The sequence below is a fragment of the Micromys minutus genome (assembly GCF_963924665.1).
Source record: "Micromys minutus genome assembly, chromosome: 10".
Classification (NCBI taxonomy): Eukaryota; Metazoa; Chordata; class Mammalia; order Rodentia; family Muridae; genus Micromys; species Micromys minutus.
This window is the reverse complement of record NC_137979.1, coordinates 30314936-30334518: the sequence shown is the minus strand read 5'-3', so window position 1 is coordinate 30334518 and position 19583 is coordinate 30314936. Positions and strand designations below refer to the sequence as shown.

General features: G+C 50.6%; 1 protein-coding gene across 1 annotated transcript in view; it reads right to left on the bottom strand.

The window, feature by feature from the left end:
• RAB11FIP4 (RAB11 family interacting protein 4) overlaps positions 1-18193 on the bottom strand; it is a gene marked incomplete at both ends in the record, with an annotated part of 93171 nt that extends 74978 nt beyond the window's left edge. The window contains one exon of the mRNA XM_080924098.1: positions 18035-18193. Coding sequence (XP_080780224.1) covers positions 18035-18193 — 159 coding nt within the window. The remainder of the gene's footprint in view (positions 1-18034) is intronic.
• Positions 18194-19583: the final 1390 nt, after the last annotated feature.

The following is a 19583-nucleotide window of genomic DNA, read 5'->3' as shown; positions in this document are numbered from 1 at the left end:
CAGCTAATCCTTCCGCTTCCCCTCACAAAGAGTTTTCAATCCCCTGAATTTAAAGACGGAATTGGATCGTTTAAAAACCCCATCAGGGTGGTGGGGATAGTGAAACCCTTTAATTCTCAAAAAAGAGAAGGCTCACGGTATTTCAGGGGTCGATAAGACACAAACGGCCGCAAGGTCACCTCCTGGGTGTTTCTGGAGTCCTGATGGTGGGGGTTTAAAGGAAGCAGAGCCCAGAGGGCTGGGGACTTCACATGGGGACAGCCAATGGAGGTGGCTATGCCGGACCTAAAGGACAGGCACAGCAAATATGCAGCTATGGGATACAGGGAAAGCAGAGAAAAGAGGGAGAGCCAAGAAAAGGTGGGGTGGACAGGAGCTCGGCAGCGCTGCAGTGACACTAGCTGGGTGAGGACCCAGCACCTGCTTTGGTGGCAGGGGACATGGAGGGAGGAAGCTGGCGATGGAGCATGGCCAGGAAGATACCATTCCCTCTGCTGGGAGTGAGGGTAGTGATTAGCAGGGGCCCAAGGACCCAGGTTTGTACTTAGGAAGGTGCTGGAAGGTACGGGGTAGGGGAGAAGGCATGGAGATCATAATTAGGTGAATATGGTCCAGAGGAGAAGTCAGGGCCATGTGGGGATGAAAGAAGGTTGTTTGCTTCCCTCAGTGTGACAGACACAGGGAAGTCAGGTTGACTCCTAGGGGTCATTTCCCAAATCTCCATAGACAAGGAGATGGTGACCAGTGCACCTGGGGCATCAGGTAGGTTTTGGCTGGTCAGGGTGGTATGTCTGCCTGACCATAAATCCAGGTACTCTGGACTCTCAGACATAAGGCCCTCCTGGCCAGGCTGCCAGGAGACCTGTGCTTCCATTGTCCCACTAATGACACTGACCTGTCTGCAAGGGTAGCAGTGGCAGAAGAGAAAGCATGATTCCACCAAGAGGACAGGGGTGGCTCTGGCTGAATGTGAAGGACAAGGTTTTGTCCTATGGCTTCAGTGACTGGGCTCAGGGAAGGCCACAAATATATAGCATCTTCTCTCAGTCATTCAGCCAACACCAGTCCCCAGGTGTGCTGCGGTCCACAGGGTGTAAGTGTCTGGGTTTGTGGCCCAGGATAGCTCAAAAGCACAGCCGCCACCATGCTGTTCTCTCTGGGGAAGGAAGACATGGAAACCCCTACTCTGAGCTGCTGGCAGAACAGACTGAGAGACTCTAGACCTCTCAGTTGGGTGGAGGTTACCACTCCGCAAGGCTGGGCCCCGAGACTGCTTTTCTGCCCTTTTGGTTTGTTTTGGGGGGCAGGGTCTCCAGTAGCCAGGTTCGCCTTGAGCTCCTTATCTTGTGTCTACCTGTGGCATGTTGGGACTAGAGCTGCTTGTTACTGTACTCCTCTCATGCCTGGCTCCATGCAATGCTGGGAATCAAAGCTTTGTGCACGCTAGACGGACATTCTACCCACTGTTGAGCCTGCTCGTCTAACTGCTCTTAGCACATGCCAATCCCAGCCATCCGGGGACTAGCAAAGTTCTAGATGAATCGATGGCCCAGTCCTGAACTCTGAAGCCAGGTCCAATCTACGCACAATACTTGCTTGGGTTTTGATGTGCTAGATGGTTAAGAGGTAATGAGGGTGAGGCTGGGCGCACTGCACCGCTGAAAACTGTTTCCGGGCCATGGGCCAGGGAGCTCACCCTGCAAGGGGAAGGACACCTGTGCTTAGACAATGCTTCCACAAGGGAGGGGCACACTGGAGGCCACACCATGGTTGGGTGGTCTCTGGTGTCCTCCAGCCAGGGTCTCTGTGGACACTGCTGATTCTTGGAGCTGCTGGAGGGGTACTGCTCATCCTATGGCTTTGCTGGAGTTTCCCCCACCCTCAAGTGAAACGCCTTCCCCGAGACTCCCTTTCTTCCTCAGAAGCTGCAATTGAGCCAAAGACTTCACAGCCTCTGGGGAATTATGTTTTAGCTTCGGAGGCAAAACAAATTATGGCAGCTCCAGCCAGAAGCCCAAGTGCTGCTCCTCCACATGGGGAAGGAAAGGTCCTGACAGCCTTACTACCCACCTGGACACAAACAAACTGCAGCCCCCTTGAGCCTGGGGTTTTCTCCTGTGAAATGGATAGTTTGCAAAGGCCAACTCACACTGTTACCATGGAGACTAAGGAGCATTTTGGACTGGAAAGCTATTGATTTGAGCAGGGGTTTATTAAGGATCCTGTGGGAATCAGGCAGGCCTCAAGGAAGGTTGCTGTTCTCCTGAAACCCCACAGGGGTCCTAAGTGGAACCTCACTGCCTATAGGCCAGGCAGAGGACCTGCCCCCCTCAGCCCATGAACTGGTGGGCCTGTCTTAGTTACTTTTGTATCGCTGTAATAAGGCACCAGGACCAAAGCAACTTATAGAAGGATTTATTTGGGGCTCACAATTTCAAAGAGTGTGTCCATAGCCATCATGAGGGGGAGCATGGCAGTAAGTAGGCAGGCACTGGAGCAGTAACCAAGAGCTCACATCTTGAGCCACAGGCATGAGACAGAGAAAGTTAACTAAGAATGGTGTGGGCTACTGGAACCTCAAAGCCTGCCCCCAGTGACACACCTCCTTCTCAAAAGCTACACCTCCTAACCCTTCCCAAACAGTACTGCCAACTGGGGACCAAGCATCCAAACATGAGCCTATGGAGACCATTCTTCTTCACACCAGCACAGGGCCTATTTTCAAGAACCTATCTGTCCTGTAATGAATTTAGTAATCAGGCCCTGCTGGGGGTACCAAGAAGACATGACCAATGAGGAGAGCAAAGACTAAGGATGGCCCATCCATCCATCCATCCATCATCCATCTATCCATCCATCCATCCATCCATCCATCCATCCATCCACCCATCATCCATCCATCCATCCATCCATCATCCATCCATCATCCATCCATCCATCCATTCATCTATCATCCATCCATCATCCATCCATCCATCATCCATCCATCCATCATCCATCCATTATCCATTCATCCATCATCCATCCATCATCCATCCATCCATCATCCATCCATCCATCCATCATCCATCCATCATCCATCCATCATCCATCCATCCATCCATCATCCATCCATCCATCCATCCATCCATCATCCATCCATCATCCATCCATCCATCCATCCATCCTACCTGTGAAACATGTGGTTCTACCCATGAAGGAAGCTGTGCCCAGAACGGTTGAGCCCCTTGTCACAGTCTCCAGGAGGTCATGTCTTTGAGAGTCTCAAAAGGTCTATCACAGGAAAAATGGTTCTTAAGAGGCTGGAGCCATGGCTCAGTGGTAGGACACGTGCTTAACATACACAAGAGCCATTCCACCCCCAGCATGGCCACAACTAAAAGCCTTTCTCTCAGCCAGGTGTGGCAGTGTGTGCCTGTGACTCCAGTGCTGGGGAGAAGATCGGCCAGCCAGCCCAGCCTTGTCAATGAGCATTGGGTGTAACAGTGCTGAACCCGTCACTGAGGAATTACTGCTGTACCATAGATCAGAGAAGTGTCTTTTGCAGCAAATGCCAATTCACACAGAGGCTCAGGACTGGCTAAGGGGTAGAGCATACTAAATCTCAGAAAGCTGAGCCCTACACGGATCATCTGCATCACAGCCAGTCCTCCCTAGGCTCACACATCACTGCAGAAGAGGGAGTAGAAGTGAGTGACTTCAGGGACAGAGCATTTTCTAGACACAAGAGGGCGGGTGCACACATGAACTCACATGTCTGTGACCGCACGCACAAGACCTGCTCACGCTCGACAAAACCCCAGCTTGGAGACAGACAAACCTTAGTGGAGCAGCCCCGGCAACTGACGGCTGCCAGGAGAGGGCTTTCTTTAAGGGTGTGACCCTGGTAATCGGGATGACACTGCAGGAGGTGGCCCCAGCCAAGAGTATTTGGGCAGTGCAAACTGGACTTTTAAGTTTTAAAAAGAGAGCACATAGTTGAGTGGATCTGAGAGATAACTGATCTGGACACATCACACGAACTTCACAAAGAACAAACATACTTTTAGAACTGGTCGGTGGTGGCACACTCTTTTTAATCCCAGCATCTGGGAGGCAGGCAGAGTCAGGAGGATCTCTGAGAGTTTGAGGCCATCCTGGTGTACAGAGGGAGTTCTTTGGACATCCAGGGCTACACAGAGAACCCCTGTCTCAATATTTTTTTAAATTTATTTTTAGAAGAATGAAACAAGAGACTTAAGATGTTGCAGCATTCTGCCCGGATGTGTGTATAAATGCTCCTCAGGAGTTTTAAACTCTCTTCCACTTCTTACAGAAGTCCTAACTGTACACCACCAGGAGTGATAAGAATTGCAGGACATGTGGCAGCTATGGTCTGCCCAGCATCCTCCGCCCTAAACTGAAATGTGTCTTCAGTCCTTTTACCGCTCTTCTCTGGGACAATGCTCTAGTTAATCAGCTTAGAAAAAGAAAGAAAAGTGAGGGGCACAGAGAAAAGATACTGAATATGTGACCGTTTGCTTTAACATGGAGGTGCCTGTGTGTATGAACTCACACAAACATGTACACACATCTACACAAACAAGTACAGACACCAATCACACGCATATACATACACATCGACATATACATACATACACATATACACACATAGCCTTCTCAGATCAGTAAGTCTGAGACACACAGGCCTGTGAGAGCCTCCCAGTAGCTTCCCCACTCCCTGGCTCTGCTCATGGGATGTCCTCACCTCCAAAAGGCCAGGATCCCTCACATCCTGCGCACTGCCCTTATGGCTGTCCTGCTTTGCACATGACACTAAGCAGGCCATTTTGGCAGCAGAGACAGAATCTGGGTGAGGGGTTGCAGGCCCTTACTGAGGACATACAATCCACCTGCCCTGATGCCAGAGACTCCTAGAGCAGCTTCCTCTCAGACTGTACCTGATACACACCTCAGGAGGACAGATTCTAGGTGAGTTCTGTGTTCAAGCAACTTCCTAAGTGAAGAAGCGTGCAGCTTTGGATTCCTCAATATGCCTGCAGCTCTCTTATAGCTCTGCTCAGAGCTGGGGACCAGGGTCAGGCCCAGGGCTGGCTCTTGTGACTGTCATTTTTTTCTCTATGTCAGGAGATCCTGAAGTCTGGGGAAGTTCCTTAGGGACTAGAAAAAGTTCAAGTCTGTTCAACCAAAGGCTCTTTGCAGATGCAAACCCTTTCCCAGCAGGCACTGCAACACTAAATGGGGCCACAGTCCTCATACATGATTTAGGTCTTGATTCATAATTCAGATTTCCTTTCCCAAAGTGGGCATGAGGACTGAAGGCTGGGGCAGATCAGGGAGGAAAAAAGCAAGAAGGTCCTAGGCACCAGAAAAGTCAGAGCTGCAGACTGCCTGCACACTAGCCAGCCAGCCCTGGTGTGGTGGTGACAAGCCTTAGGCCTTCCAGGTCAGGAGAGAGGCAAACATTTAGATCTGGGCCCTCTGGGCTCCAAAGCAGAAGGCTGAGGGCACAGGTCTATTCTAAAGCCCAACTCAGATCTGCTCGGCCTGGCAGCCAGCAGGGAGCCTCGGGAATCGCATGGTCAAAGATCCCCAGTAAATCCTAAGGAATCACCCCCCTGGGAAGGCACAGGGCTTTCGCACACTCAAGTTCTCTGAGGCAGCTAGGTGTGGAGAAGGGGAACAGTCCCAGCATCCAACAGAAAACTAGAGGGGCTGTGTCATCACCCCACCTCTACCCCAGGGCAGACTTCATCCTCTGGGGATGTCACAACTCACCTACTACCAGCCACTCCCACCACACCACACTCCCCAAAGTGAGGTCCCCAGGGTCACAGTAATGATAATAATGGCTCAGTAACAACTGACAACAGGAGCAGCTGCTCCGAGCCTTGTACTCCTAAGAGCACTACCTGAATTATTCCAGATATGTTCTGCAAGCCTATGGAGTAATTTCTATTGTTAGGCCTGTTTTTACTGATGGGAAAATTAAGGAGACATGGTTACCAGCTTGTTAGGAAGCAAGGAAGCCAGAATTCACCAGAGCTCAGTCTCTTCTGCAAAACACCACTGATTCCATCTACTCTAAATCTACTGTGCAGAGCATTACCACCTCCACCATCATCAACATCACTGCCACCCCCTCCTCCCCCACTTCCACCACCACTACAACTGTCATCAGCATCATCAACCTGGGTCACACGGCCGGCACAGCAACAGCAGAAACAAGGCCACAGTGTCCCGTCCCCGGAGGTCCAGAGTCCTAACCACCTCATCCCCTGGTACCATCTCTTCTGAGTGTGCCTAAAGCCACAGTGTCCACAGTGCCAGTTCCCAGAACAAGAAGGAGCTTCGGACATGTCACTCTGCCCTGTGCCAGGCTCTCTGGCCTCAATCTCCCACCCACAGACACAGTGGGAATGCCCCCACCCTCACAGGGGCACCCCACCTCACAGACAAGGCTAAAGGATCCGGGACACAGCCAGCAAGTTGGAAAGTTGAGAGCCCACCTGTGATCTCTACAATCCCAGACCCCAGCACCCTCCAGCCTTCCCAAAGTTTCACAGGTGTCTGGGGAGGCAGAGGAAACCACAGCAAACCCCACATCTTCAAGGCCAAACAGAGCAGGCTGTGCTCTGGGTGCCCCCTGGCACTTCACTCAGGCTGGTATGCCTTTGGCATGTATTGTGCCCACTCTTATAGAGGTGGGCAAAGGCAAAGTAATTCCCTGCTTGGGCACAGGCCCCTCTGCACACCTGTGGGTCTGCCCAGCGCCACCTGGCGGGCAAACCTGGGCTACAGGTGTGGGAGAGTAGGAGTACTTTCAGCTAACTCTTTTTTTCCTTGTGTGTGTGGTTTGTTTGTTTGTTTGTTTTGTTTGAGATGAGGTCTTGCATTACTTAGCCTGGTCTGGAATTTGATATTTAGTCAAAGATAGTCTCAATCCTGCTGCCTCCACCAGCCAAGTACCAGGAGCACAGACACACGGACGCTTCGGACTCACTAACTCTTCGCACCAACTGAAAAATGGCAATCAGGGCAAAATAATAATAATAATAATAATAATAATAACAGTTGAGAAGTCTTTACCACAGTGAGATTTTTGCTCTACAATAAAACCAAAGGAGTCCAGGGCCGAGAGGGCAGCTGTTGAGGTGATACTTAATGCTGGTACAATACAGTCACCCCATTTAAAAAAACTGTGTGTGTTAGTGTGCGTGTGTGTGCATATGTGTATGCACGTGTGTGTGCATGCGTGTAGGTCAGAGGACAACTCCCTCCTGTCACCTTGAACAATCCAGGGATCAAACTTGGGTTGTGAGGCCTGCACACAGTGTCTCTACCTGCTGAGCCATCTCCCAGGTCCAAGAAAGACGTAGTCCTGACCCTGGCGGCCCCCACTGACCCTTCCACCTACCGGCTACCAGCAGCCCGGACCACCGCAGAGTACAGGGAGTGTCCTGGGCTCCACAGCAGCTCCGGATGCCGAAGGCCAACTCTGCACCCAAGGCCAGCTCCCACGGGCCCATTGTTTGCACTTCTGTCTGTCTCACCAGATCTACAGCCAAGACACCTGACTGCTCATCGCCAGGTCTTTTCCTTCTGCGTCAGCCCCTGACCCACAGCAGCCCATGCTCTTCTCTGCAGGATCCACCACTTCCTGCACAACGCTGCCTGCCATGCAGACCACTGCGCCCACTCTCTACCCTAACCTACCTACCCTAACCTGCCCTGCTCATCCGACATTGACCACGTGGCCAATGTCCCAGCATGCCCCTCTCCCTCTTCCCACAAGGGACACATCTCCCATGCATCCCATCTCACGCTTCAATAGTTACCTTTGAAGTGGACAGGCTTGCCTAAAAAAAACCCATGTGAATCATTGAGAAAATTACTAGAATAAGTGAATTCACACTAGTGGTGAAACAGATACACTGACAGAAATAAATTACATTCCTATATGCTGCTAACATGTAGCTTAAAAATAATAATGGGGCCAGGTATGATAACAGGTGCCTTTAATCCTAGCGTTTATTTGATAGTTAGGCAGGTCTCTGAGTTTGAGGCCGGCAGTGCTATGCAGTAAGATCTTCCAGAGGTGGCGAGTTCAATTCCCAACACGACATGGTGGCTCACAACTGTCTGTAACTCCCACTGGATGCTCTTATCAGTTATGTGGATAGACATGCAGGTAAAATACCCATACATATAAAAATGAATAAATTAAAAAATAGTGAAAATGTACTTTATTCTTAGTGGTAACAGAGCACATTTAACATTAATTTATCATAGTTTTAAGATGCTAATTTTTTTTTAAAGATAATGTTTTTATTTCATCTGCAGTGGTGTTTTGCCTGCATGTGAGTCTATGTGAGGGTGTCAGACCCCTGGAACTGGAGTTACAGACAGCTGTGAGCTGCCATGTGGTTGCTGGGAATTGAACCCTGGTCCCCTGGAAGAGCAGCCAGTGCTTTTAACTGTTGAGCCATCTCTCCAGCCTCATAGAACACTACTTGTTAGTACTTTGCTCTCATGAGGAAGACTGGATATATAGTAAAGGCAGTGCTGTCTAAGTTAGTGGGTTGAGTACAGTATTTGTTAAAGATCTTGAAACAGAGCTATGTGCTTTGAAATCTATTTATGGGACCAGAAGGCTGAGGCAGGAGGACTGTGAGTTTATGGTCAGCCTGGGTGACACAGCATGACTTTATCTATAAATAGATATAAATTCTGTGTTAAAGAATGTCAGAGATTTATCTATCTACCTATTCATCCAACTATTCATCCATCCATCTACTTATCTATCCATCCATCCATCCATCTACCTATCCATCCATCCATCCATCCATCTACCTATCCATCCATCCATCCATCCATCCATCCATCCATCTATCCATCCATCCATCTGCTCCAGTTGTGCTGGGGATCACACTCAGGGTGTCACACTGGCTAGGCAAACATACTACTACTGAGATACAATTCCAGCCTCAGTGAGTTCTTTGACAGGGACTGTTGAGGGGCTGACCCTGTGACTCAGTTGGTAGAGTGTTACCTAGCAGGTAAAACCTCTGCTCCAGCCTTTAGCACCTAAGAGCCTGCGGCACATGTCAGTGATCCTCACACCTGGGAGGTATAGAATGGAGCATTGGAAGTAGAGCCATCCTTGGCTACAGTTTGAGGCCAGCCTGGAGTCCCATGAGACCCTGTCTCAAACAAAACATTAACAAAATGCAAGGCAGTGATGGACTAGGATATGGTTTGTGGTAAAGGCCATGGGTTCCATCCTTAGCACCATAAATAAATAAAATGTTTTATCAAATAAAAATGTCACAATTCTACACTAAAACAAAGCAAAAGAAACCTCTGAGCATTAGAAAGAATAGTGACCTGGGTTATAGCTATGGGAAAGGGAGGAATCTATGAGCTCATGGCAGGGGTGGGGGGACCCAAACGGGGTGAGGATAGCTCAATATTAGACCAAGTTCTCAGAGACGCAGGCATGCACACACACACAGCCATGCAGACACAGACACATACAGTAACAACAGCCACAGCAGTCATTAAAAGTGGAGGTTTAGGGCTGAGGGCACGGTTCAGTATTACTGTGCTTGTGCATGCTAAAGGCCCGAGGTTAAGTCCTGACCATCGAGAGCAGGAGAAAGAGTGTGGCTGGCAGTGTGCATTTGGGGTCCAGGCTCTGAGACACGCACACCACAGTCCAGTCCAGCTCTGGTTAGCAGCCATGCACACGAACAGGGAGCAGGGCCAAAGGAGGCCCAGCTGAGTGGGAAGCCCGGGAGTCCTCCCGACACACTACCCTGCTACCCTCTGAGGACTCCATTCTGGAGGGGTCAGAAAATGTCCAGTTAGACAAGAGAACTGTGCTCCGGCCGCCTACCGCTCTGTGAGGTGGCTACAGCTCTGCAGCTAATAATTATGTACATGTCAGGGGTGGGTTTCCAAAGTTCCCACCAAATCAAAATGCCAAGAACAGGAGGAAGTAGGTTAATTAGCTTGATTTGCTCATTCTACAGTTCACATATGTACTGAAGCATCATACTGTACCCCATCAACATTGCCAACCTCATCACACACACACACGTACACACATGCATAGACACATGCATACACACATGCACACATGTACACACACATACACACATGCATACACACATGTACACACATACACACATGCATACACACATGTACACACACATACACACATGCATACACACATGTACACACATACACAGACATACAAACATGCATACACACATGTACACACATATACACACATGCATACACACATGCACACACACAGGTACACACACATACACACCTGCATACACACATGTACACACACATACAGACATACAAACATGCATACACACATGTACACACATATACACACCTGCATACACACATGCACACACACATGTACACACACATACACACACATACACACATGCATACACACTTGTACACACACACACATACACACATGCATACACACACATGTACACACACATACACACACATACAAACATGCATATACACATGTACACACATATACACATGCATACACACACATGCACACACAGGTACACACACATACACACATGCATACACACACACACACACACACACATACAAACATGCACATGCACACGCACACCCCAAGTGTAAAAAATTTCCTATCCACCCACCCCAGGTTTCTCTCCTAGTCTTCCTGTCCACATTAGGGAGCTAAGGGAAGAAATGCCCTGTTTGTCTGTGGATCTATAGCCACCAGTGTGACCTGGGGCCGGCGCTAGAAAAGGCCTGTGGGAAGATAAATGGACATCTCACCCAGTCAACCACAGCCAGTGCTCAGAGCTAACAGTCACTTGTACTCTCACTGTGTTCCAGGCACAGTAGTAAGGAGATGCCTGCAGCCAGTACCTTTCCCTCCCAAAGGTAGGGCCATTTGGCCAGAGCTGAGAGGTAGTTGTGATAAACAGAACAGGCTTCTACTGGGGAGCAAGCCATGGCAAAGCAGAGGTGCTGAGAAGCCCAAGAAAACATTCTCTGGCCTACTTAACAGAACAGGGTGTGGTTACTGGCAGCCTCTTCTACCCCAAGCCTCAAGTCCTCTGGCCTCTGGGCCTTCCACAGAGGCCTCCTGTCCTCCCAGAACACTTAGGTTGCTGCTGAGCTCCAAAGGGCTCACAGATCACAAGCTAATTCCGCTCAGTCCTACTTCCAACCATGCCCCTCTAGGCTCAGAAAGTGAGAGACACCTTCTGCCGTGATTTCTCCCACCCCTGGCCTCTGAGAGCCTGAAACCCCAGGTCTTGCAGGCAGTAAGAAGGCAGCTTTGGAACCAGCAAGATGTGTGCTCATGGGTCCTGCACAAGTCACTTCAGCTCTTGGTTCTTCTAGTGGCAGGAGGGTGAATGAAGAGAGATAAAGGCCGGGCTGAAGATGGCTCTGTCTGTTCCTTATTCTTCCTGTTCAGAGAAACCACCAGTGGAGGCTGGAAGAACTCTGTTTCTTGCACGAGGGAGCCTGCAGGGGAAAGTACCATGCAGAAAGGGACAGCAGCATCTGGGACTGAGGATGCCTGATCCCCAGGAACTGGAGTTACCCCTGGCTGTGAGCTGCCGTGTGGGTGCTGGGAACCAAACCCAAGCCTCCTGCAAGAGCGGCCACACCAGGCTGTCTCCAGCCACAAGAGCTCTACTTTACAGATAACTGGGCAGACCCATCCCAGCTCTTTTAAGAAGAAGCCAGGCTGCATCTCCTTTCAAGATAACCCCATACCTTTCCACATGCAACTGCCTGCAGAATCGAGAAAATATAAAAATAGTTCGTGCCCGCTAGGACAGCATGTACTGGGATGTGGCTGCCCTTCGAAACACAAGAACCAGACAGTCCTTCCTCATCCCTCTGGTCACCATCTGCCCCTGTTTCAGCCTCAGTTCTCACTCTCTGTGCCCTTCCTGTGACTTTAACTACACACAGCCACTTGGCATCCCATGGTAACACAGCCCCACTGCCGAGTCTGTACTTGGCCATAGGCACCGCAGCCCAACAGTAAAGCCTGCATGAGTGGGGGTGGAGGGTGAATGGCAGGCAGATGGATGAAGAAGGATGGATCTACTGCATAGTTCTATGTCAACTTCACATAGCTAAAGTCTTCTGAGAGGAAGGAACCTCACTTAAGAAACTGCCTCCGGGCTAGAGATGGCTCAGCAGTTAAGAGCACTGGCTGCTCTTCCACAGGCCCTGAGCTCAATTCCCAGCACCCACATGACAGCACACAGCTGTCTGTAATTCCAGTTTCAGGAGATCTGACACCCTCACACAGAACATGCATGCAAGCAAAACACCAGTGCACATAAAAAGAATAAATTAAAACAATTGGTTTCTCAAAAGTGAAAGAAAATGCCTCCATAAAAGCAGGCTGTATGGAAGTCTATAGGGAATTGCAGGGCATTTTCTTAATTAGTGATTGATGTGGGAGGGCTCAGCATAGTGTGGGTGGTGGTTCTAGGTTCTATAAGAAAGCAGGCTAAGTAAGCCACTGAGGGCAAGCCTGTAAGCAGCACCCCTCTGTGACCTCTGCATCAGCTTCTGCCTCCAGGATGCTGTCCTGACCTCCTTCAGTGATGAACAGTGATATGGAGGTGTAAGCCACATAAACCCTTTCCTCCCCAAGATGCTTTGGTCATGCATTATTACAGCAATAGAAACTCTCACCGAGCACACGGTGGATGAGAAGTGGAGGAAGACATCGCTGACAGGCAGCTTGGTAGGTGGATGGATCGGCAAAGTAGAAGTGATGGGTGAGTGGGTGACGGACCAGTGGCTGGACAAATGGATTCCCTAGTGAGTGGGTGAGTGGACATCAGGAAGGTTGAGCAGATTAAGTGCTAGGAGACAGCCTCGGCTCACTACGTGAAAGAGACTCGGAGTTTTGCCTAGACAGGATGGCCTGGCTTTGGAAGTGGATTATTCTAGAAAGACACAGACACTGAATGGATAGTCTCAGAAAAACCTCTCCCCACCATCCCCCATGCCACCACCTTCAGGTTTGGGTTTTGTGCATAGGAGCCTTGTTGCTGCCTTGTCTGGGGTCTGACTGTAGCCTTGGACCCCCTTGGGGACGGTGCTCACTACAGGACACATGAACTGTATCTGAAGAACTCTGTCACTCTTCTCTGAAGCTTTGTGCCTTAAACGTGAGCAGTAAGGTGTGAGCTGGACTTAGGACAATGAGTCCAAAAGGAAGAAGAGACCTTCTCACTGCGATAACACGAGCTATGGCTCCCTAGAGGCTTGGTGTACACGTTTTGGGGATTTGATTTCTTCTGCTATCTTGTCCCTGAGGACAAAGAGGCTATAAGTAATGGATTTTAGCAGAGTCCCTAAGGGTGCCCACTTGTAAGCTGCCAGACAGACACTCCCACTCCCTCTCTCCCACTCCTTCATTCCTCTCCCCCCCCTTCTCTCTCCTTCCTTCCTTCCCTCTCTCCTTCCTTCCTTCCCTTCCTCTCCTCTGTCTCTTTGTCTCTTTCTTTCCCTATCACACCCAGCAGGGCCTCTCCACATAGCCCTGGCTCTTCTGGAACTCACTAGACCAGGCTGGTCTTGAACTCACAGGGATCCACCTGCCTCTCTGCCTCCAAGTGCTGGGTTTAAAGGGACGCACTACTGTGCCTGGCTGTCAATTTCTTTTCCAGCCATGGCTCCAACCCCACTCGGGAGGGATTAGGCTCACAGCCCCGAAGTTTCCCAGCCCTGGCACTTAGCAGGGACATAAGAGACAAACCAAGGGAAACAGGTTTCATGCTAAGCATGCCAAGAGTAATGGAATAGGAGACATCCTTCACATGTGGAGCTGGGCACAGCCACATGCGTGTAACCCCAGCACTCAGAGTGTGTAAGCAGGAAAATCAGGAGTTCAAGGTCATGCTTGCCTACAGTGAGTTAGAGGTTAGCCTAGGTTAAATGAAACCATATGAAAAATTAAAACATACCAAAAAAAAAAACAATGGATGACCACACTATAAAAATATGAGGTGTCACACACTCGATAGGACTGGGAGCAGCAATGTGTGCAGTGTGTTTTTAGACCACTGCTCGCAGCACCCTGCCTGGGCTCTGCTCAGCTCTCAAGCCCAGACAGCTGTCAAGGTTCCAGGTTTCCTTGTCTGCTCAACCCAGTGGGGCTGTTTGGGTAGGAAGAAAGATGCCCTTGATATGCAGCCCAGGGCCAAGCTGTACCCCTCCTACCACACCCCCTATAAGATAAGAGTTGCCCTTTCCCTTTTCTACCAGACTCTGAGGAACTGATAAAGTAACTCATACTTAAGGGATGAAGAGACAGGTTTCCTCCCTCCATGGTATTATCTCATACAAATTACATATTTATCTATCTTAAATATGGGACATTTCATGAATTTGCATATCATCCTCACATAGTTACAATTTTAGTACATGTGCTGCCAAAATTAGCACCTTTATTTATTTATTTATTATTTATTTATTTATTTATTTATTTATTTATTTATTTATTTATAGTCAGGGTCTTGTTGAGGCTGGCCTCAAACTCCCTCTGTAACTAAGGATGGCTTTGAATTTCTTTCCTTTGTGACGATGCATGTGGGTCACAGAGGTGCAACCTTGCACATATGGAGTTCAGGGGACAGCTTCCAGAAGTAAGGTCTCTGGAAGACTGAACTCAGGCGATCAAGCTCTTGTGGCAAGCTTGTCTCTGCTGGGCCACCTTCCAGGCTCCAACCTTGAACTTCTGATCCTTCTGTCTTTACCTCCCAAGTGCTGTGTCCGCCTCTAAAATTTTGTTGTTTTTTATTAGCCTGTATGAATATGAACGATGGGATTCATTACGCCATTTTTGTGCATGTATGGGATGTATGTTTCTCACTTTCAACCTCCATTAACCTCCCCCCTGCCCTCCTCCTGCTAACTTTCCTCTTCCCAGTCAACCACCTTTCTCCCCTTTCATGTTCTTCCCCCCTCCCCCCCCCATGAACTCCATTAGGGATGCTTACAGGAACAGGGGTGAGAGGTTTTATTTACAGAAGCATGGCCACCTTGCCAGCAGCTACATCATTAAAGAAAAGGGCTTTCCCTCCCCCCCCCCAGCAACCATTAGCTGCCTGTAGGCTCTTAGAGAGGGGCAAGTCCTCATGAGCCCCACCCCATGGCTACTACTAACTGCCTACAAATGTTCGTGGAGGGCTAGGGCCTTGTGAGTCCCTCCCCACACCATGACAGGACTTTGACGGGCTCAATCGTATATAGCCATATACATTTTTTAATGTAGTTTTGAGAATCAAATCCAGGGTTTCTAAGGGCTAAGAAAGCGATCACTCCACCCTCAGCCCCTGGGTTTCTCCTGGATGGGGGATTTTTGCATTACTGATTTTTGCATTACTGAAAACAGAAGATGTTTTCAGATATTTAAAGACTATAGTGCAGATACTCCTTAGGCTCTCAAGGGTATCTCAATCTCTAAGACCTGTCTTATCCCGGGCTCCAAGGTTTGCCAGGGCATTTGGTAAAATGTAGATACTGAATCTCATGTCTAACGAATGGTCGATCATCGTCTGGAGAACCAGTGGGTTGGGGAATCGACGTCACAGGCAGATGTGCAAATAAAACAACAGAAACAGTCCGAGCCCGCAGCACAAGTGAAAGGAACCCCATCTCTGAGCAACAGTGCCCCTGCATTTGTGAATTTGACATGTTCCCAGCGGCCTCAGTATGGAAATAGAGCCCCTCTGAGCCTCAGGCCCTGTCCGTGGTCCTGCCCTGAGTCCTCTTCCCTCAGCACCAGGATTCCCACGCAGACGGCACCAGAGGCTGCACACAGCATGGTGGATCAGAACAGAGGGTCTTACGAGGAAAAAAGACCAAACTGAGTAGGAACAAGGGACAAGCCACAGGCTTAGATTTAAGAAACAAATGAGAGACAACAGGCCTGACCTCATGAACAAGTCAGGATACTGGAGGGGACTGTGCCGGGGTCACATGAAACAGGTGTGCTACACAGTCCTAGCGAGAGAGAGATCAAGCTTAAAACAACCCCCAAAACATCATAAGTGAATGTTTGGGGGCCAAACAGGGAAATGTGGCGAATCGGGACTACATCATTGATTTGGTGATAGCATCTATAAGGTCAAACATGAAGATCATTTCTGGGTGTGTGTGGAGGGTGCTAGGTTAGAATGCATGGTGCAGTATGATCTCATTTCATGGAGAAAGCTACATATACACACAAGAGCAGCTTGTGAAGGAGGTTACCAGAGTGTCACCCCCCCCCCAGGGGACAGAGATATAACAGATCTATTTTTGACTGTCCACATTTGCAACCTGCTCTAGACCACAGAGACTCCTGCTATGATACAAGAGTAAAGTACAGGAACCACTGGCCAGCCCCAGGGTGGAGGCAGAAGTTTTCCAAACACATCTCTGGAGGTTCTAGTAGCCAGAAACTTGTTAAGAGTAGAGAGTGTATAGGATCACTGAAAAGGAAGCCCCCACCCCATGTGTGTGTGTTGATCAAGTCCAGCCCTGCTGAGGCTAAGAAAACAGACTGACAATTCACCAGTGACCTCTGTAGGAACCCAGGTCCTGATAGCTGGCTTGGAGCTTCAGAAAGGGATGAAAGGGTGGGGGGAGACGAGGGCAGAAGATGTTTTCAGATATTTAAAGACTATAGTGCAGAAGGGAAGCCCAGGTAGGTCCCTGTGCAGAACACAGATGACTCAGTTTGCTTCTGGAGTGTACAGGGAGGAGGATCTGATGGTGGGAGGTGTCTGTCCAGCCTAGGGTACCATTTCAGGGCTCTGGTCTCCTGCTCGAGGTTCCAGCGAGGCCACTGCCATGTCTGAGGTTTTCTAGTTCTGGATTCCAGATTTCAGCCCAAAGCAAGGAGGAGCCTCCCCATCAGCAGTCTGTGGCCTCCGGTGCTAACTCAGCCTGCTCAGGCGGGAGATACTGGCCAGGAAGACGGATGCTGGCAGGAGATGCTCCCGAGCAAACCAGAGAAGAGATAAAGAATAAGCTTTGAGGGGAACTGCAGTAGTAAGCTGCCTGGGACTGGGGACCAGAGTCCCCACACCTGACACCTGCCTCCCTCCTCCACCTCCTGCTCTCTGGGATTTCCAGGTTCTGGCCAGTGCCCAGCCACCCAGAAAGGGGATGTTAGTACCTCCCACTTGTCAGGTGACAAGAAGACACCAACAGTCCAACTAGTCATAGCTCATGTTCTAAATTGCCATCCTGACCTGTCCTAGAATGCCATCCAGTATAACAGTTGAGACCAAGGCCCAGAGCTCCCCACAAAGGGCCTGGGGTCTCAGATGACCTTAGAGACCCAAAGTGCTTGTGAATCCAGAGATGTTGAACACTGTGGGTTGCATTAACTCCATGTCCTGTACAAGCCTCTGTGAGGATAGCAAGAGGACACTAGCCCAACGCACAATTATTCATTACACACTGGCGGTCCTCATCATTCTGCTCTCTGCCACCCATGCGGCCCAACACCAACACCAGAGGCTCAGCTAACCACTCCCGGCTTGGTCCTCCTTGGCCCTCTGCAGCCAGCACAGTCTGCTGCCAGCTAGGCCTGCCCATCTAGCCTGAGTGGGAGGTCACCAGGAACTGAACCAGAATCTAGGGTGGCCCGGAGCAGACATGCCCTCTTTTCTAGGTTGGGTTGGTGCAGCTAAGGACCAGAGGCTGCAGAACATCCCTGCTTATCCCGGTCACCCGTAGGCCTGGCGCGGTGCACACATAACCCTGTGACTTGGTTGTGTGTGGGAGGGGGTGTTCAGAGGCCGGATTTTAAGAGCACCCATCCCCTTCCACAGATATTAAGGGGGATTGGAGATGGGCCGGAGGGAACGGGCAGGTGGACTGGCCGGCCACGGCGGGCGTGCCATGTGACACACAGAGGCCCGGAATGTGACTGCGCGGGGTCCCTGCGGTTTCCCCGGCCTGGGGACGCGCCCGAACTCCTTACCTCCTCGCCTTGCCCGAAGCGCAGGCCGAGCGCCGCGACGCGCTCCACGCGTAAAAAGCCGTCGGGGTCGCGGCCGCACACCTCGAACACTTCGCGCAGGCGGCGCACGGAGCGCAGCAGAGCCGCGGGGGCGCCCGCCCAGCCCGAGCCGCCCGCCATCCGCGCCGCCCGCAGCTAGCCCGAGCCCCGCGCCGCCGCCATCGCGCTCGCACCGCCCGGGTCTGCTGCGCGCAGCCTCAGCCCGCGGCGGCCGCTCGTGTCAGCGGCTCGTGTCTGCCGCGCGCCGCGGGCCCGCGTGGGGGCGGGGCTGGGCGGGGCGGGGCTGCAGACAAAAGGACCCGAGCCGCCCCAGGCCCCGCCCCTCCTAGACCTGAGCTGGGGCGGGGGTTGGGGTGGGGGGGACCCCGCGTGGCCCCTGCACCCCGCGGTTAGCCAGTGTGCACCCGCTGCGTCCTTTGTCAGCTCTGGGTGTTGCAGGTGTTTCCTACCTAGTATTTGATTGCTGCGTTCGCTTCCCAGGAAGCTGAGACCCCAGAGAAGCAGCGCAGCTTATTTAAAGAAAAGGGATGAGCGCAGTGAGGAGGTGCAGGGAACCTTGGAAGGGTGGCGGGTGGAGGGGACTAGAAGTTGGTGGGGGGAGGAAGAGTCTTCCATTAGGCTTAGTGTCAACAGGGCCCAGAAGCACCGGTGGCTTGGGAACCCGGAGCTCCTGTCCTCTCCTATTTTGTTGGCAGCCCCTCCTCTGAGCTCAGGACTCCATCCTGAGTGTGGACGACCCAACCTGTATTTGCCTTCTCCTAGTGAAGTTCTACTAATCTTCATTTGTCCCTGCAGAACCCTAGTCTCCAATCAACCTTGTTCAGTGGTTGCACCCGGCTCAAGCCCACCCCCAGATTTGCGCAGGTTTCTTCCTTGTCGTTCCGCCTCACCTAAGTTCTGAGCCCTTCTTCCAAATCTCCTTGTATTTCTGAAACTGTTAGGGTGTGCATGGTGGGAAACTCTAAAGCTTATGACATGTCTTAGTCTCCTCATGTTCCTGATCTCTGGTCAAGTGTGAGCCCAGAGAAGATGGTCAGCCCCATTTCTTACAGGAGACCAGAGCAACCCAGTGGCATGGATAGGGAATGTAGGGGACTTGAACCGCGGGGCACCCCTCTCGGAGCCTGATTTCCATTCCGGTCCTCAGGATGGGTCTTAAATATGGATGCCTTGTGGGCAGCTGCTTAGTCACCCCTGTAGTTCTGACTCCAGGGGTGAACCAGGGTGTCCCCCTTTTGATGCTCTACTCTTTCAGATGTCAGATCTCCCTAGGAAGACAACCTTGAGGATTTAAGGATCAGAGACTACTGTGTTCATGGAGTCAACCACTAGAGAGGGGAGATGTACTGTTCTGGAAAGTGCTTTCTTTTTCTTTTATTCCTTCTGGTAGCTGAGGTACTAGCACATGGGGGAAAAAAGAATGAATGAATTAGTGAATGAGTGAGTGAATGAATGAATGATAAATGAAAGGCAGTCTCTCAGAGTGCACCCAGGCAAAGCAAGAGACCTC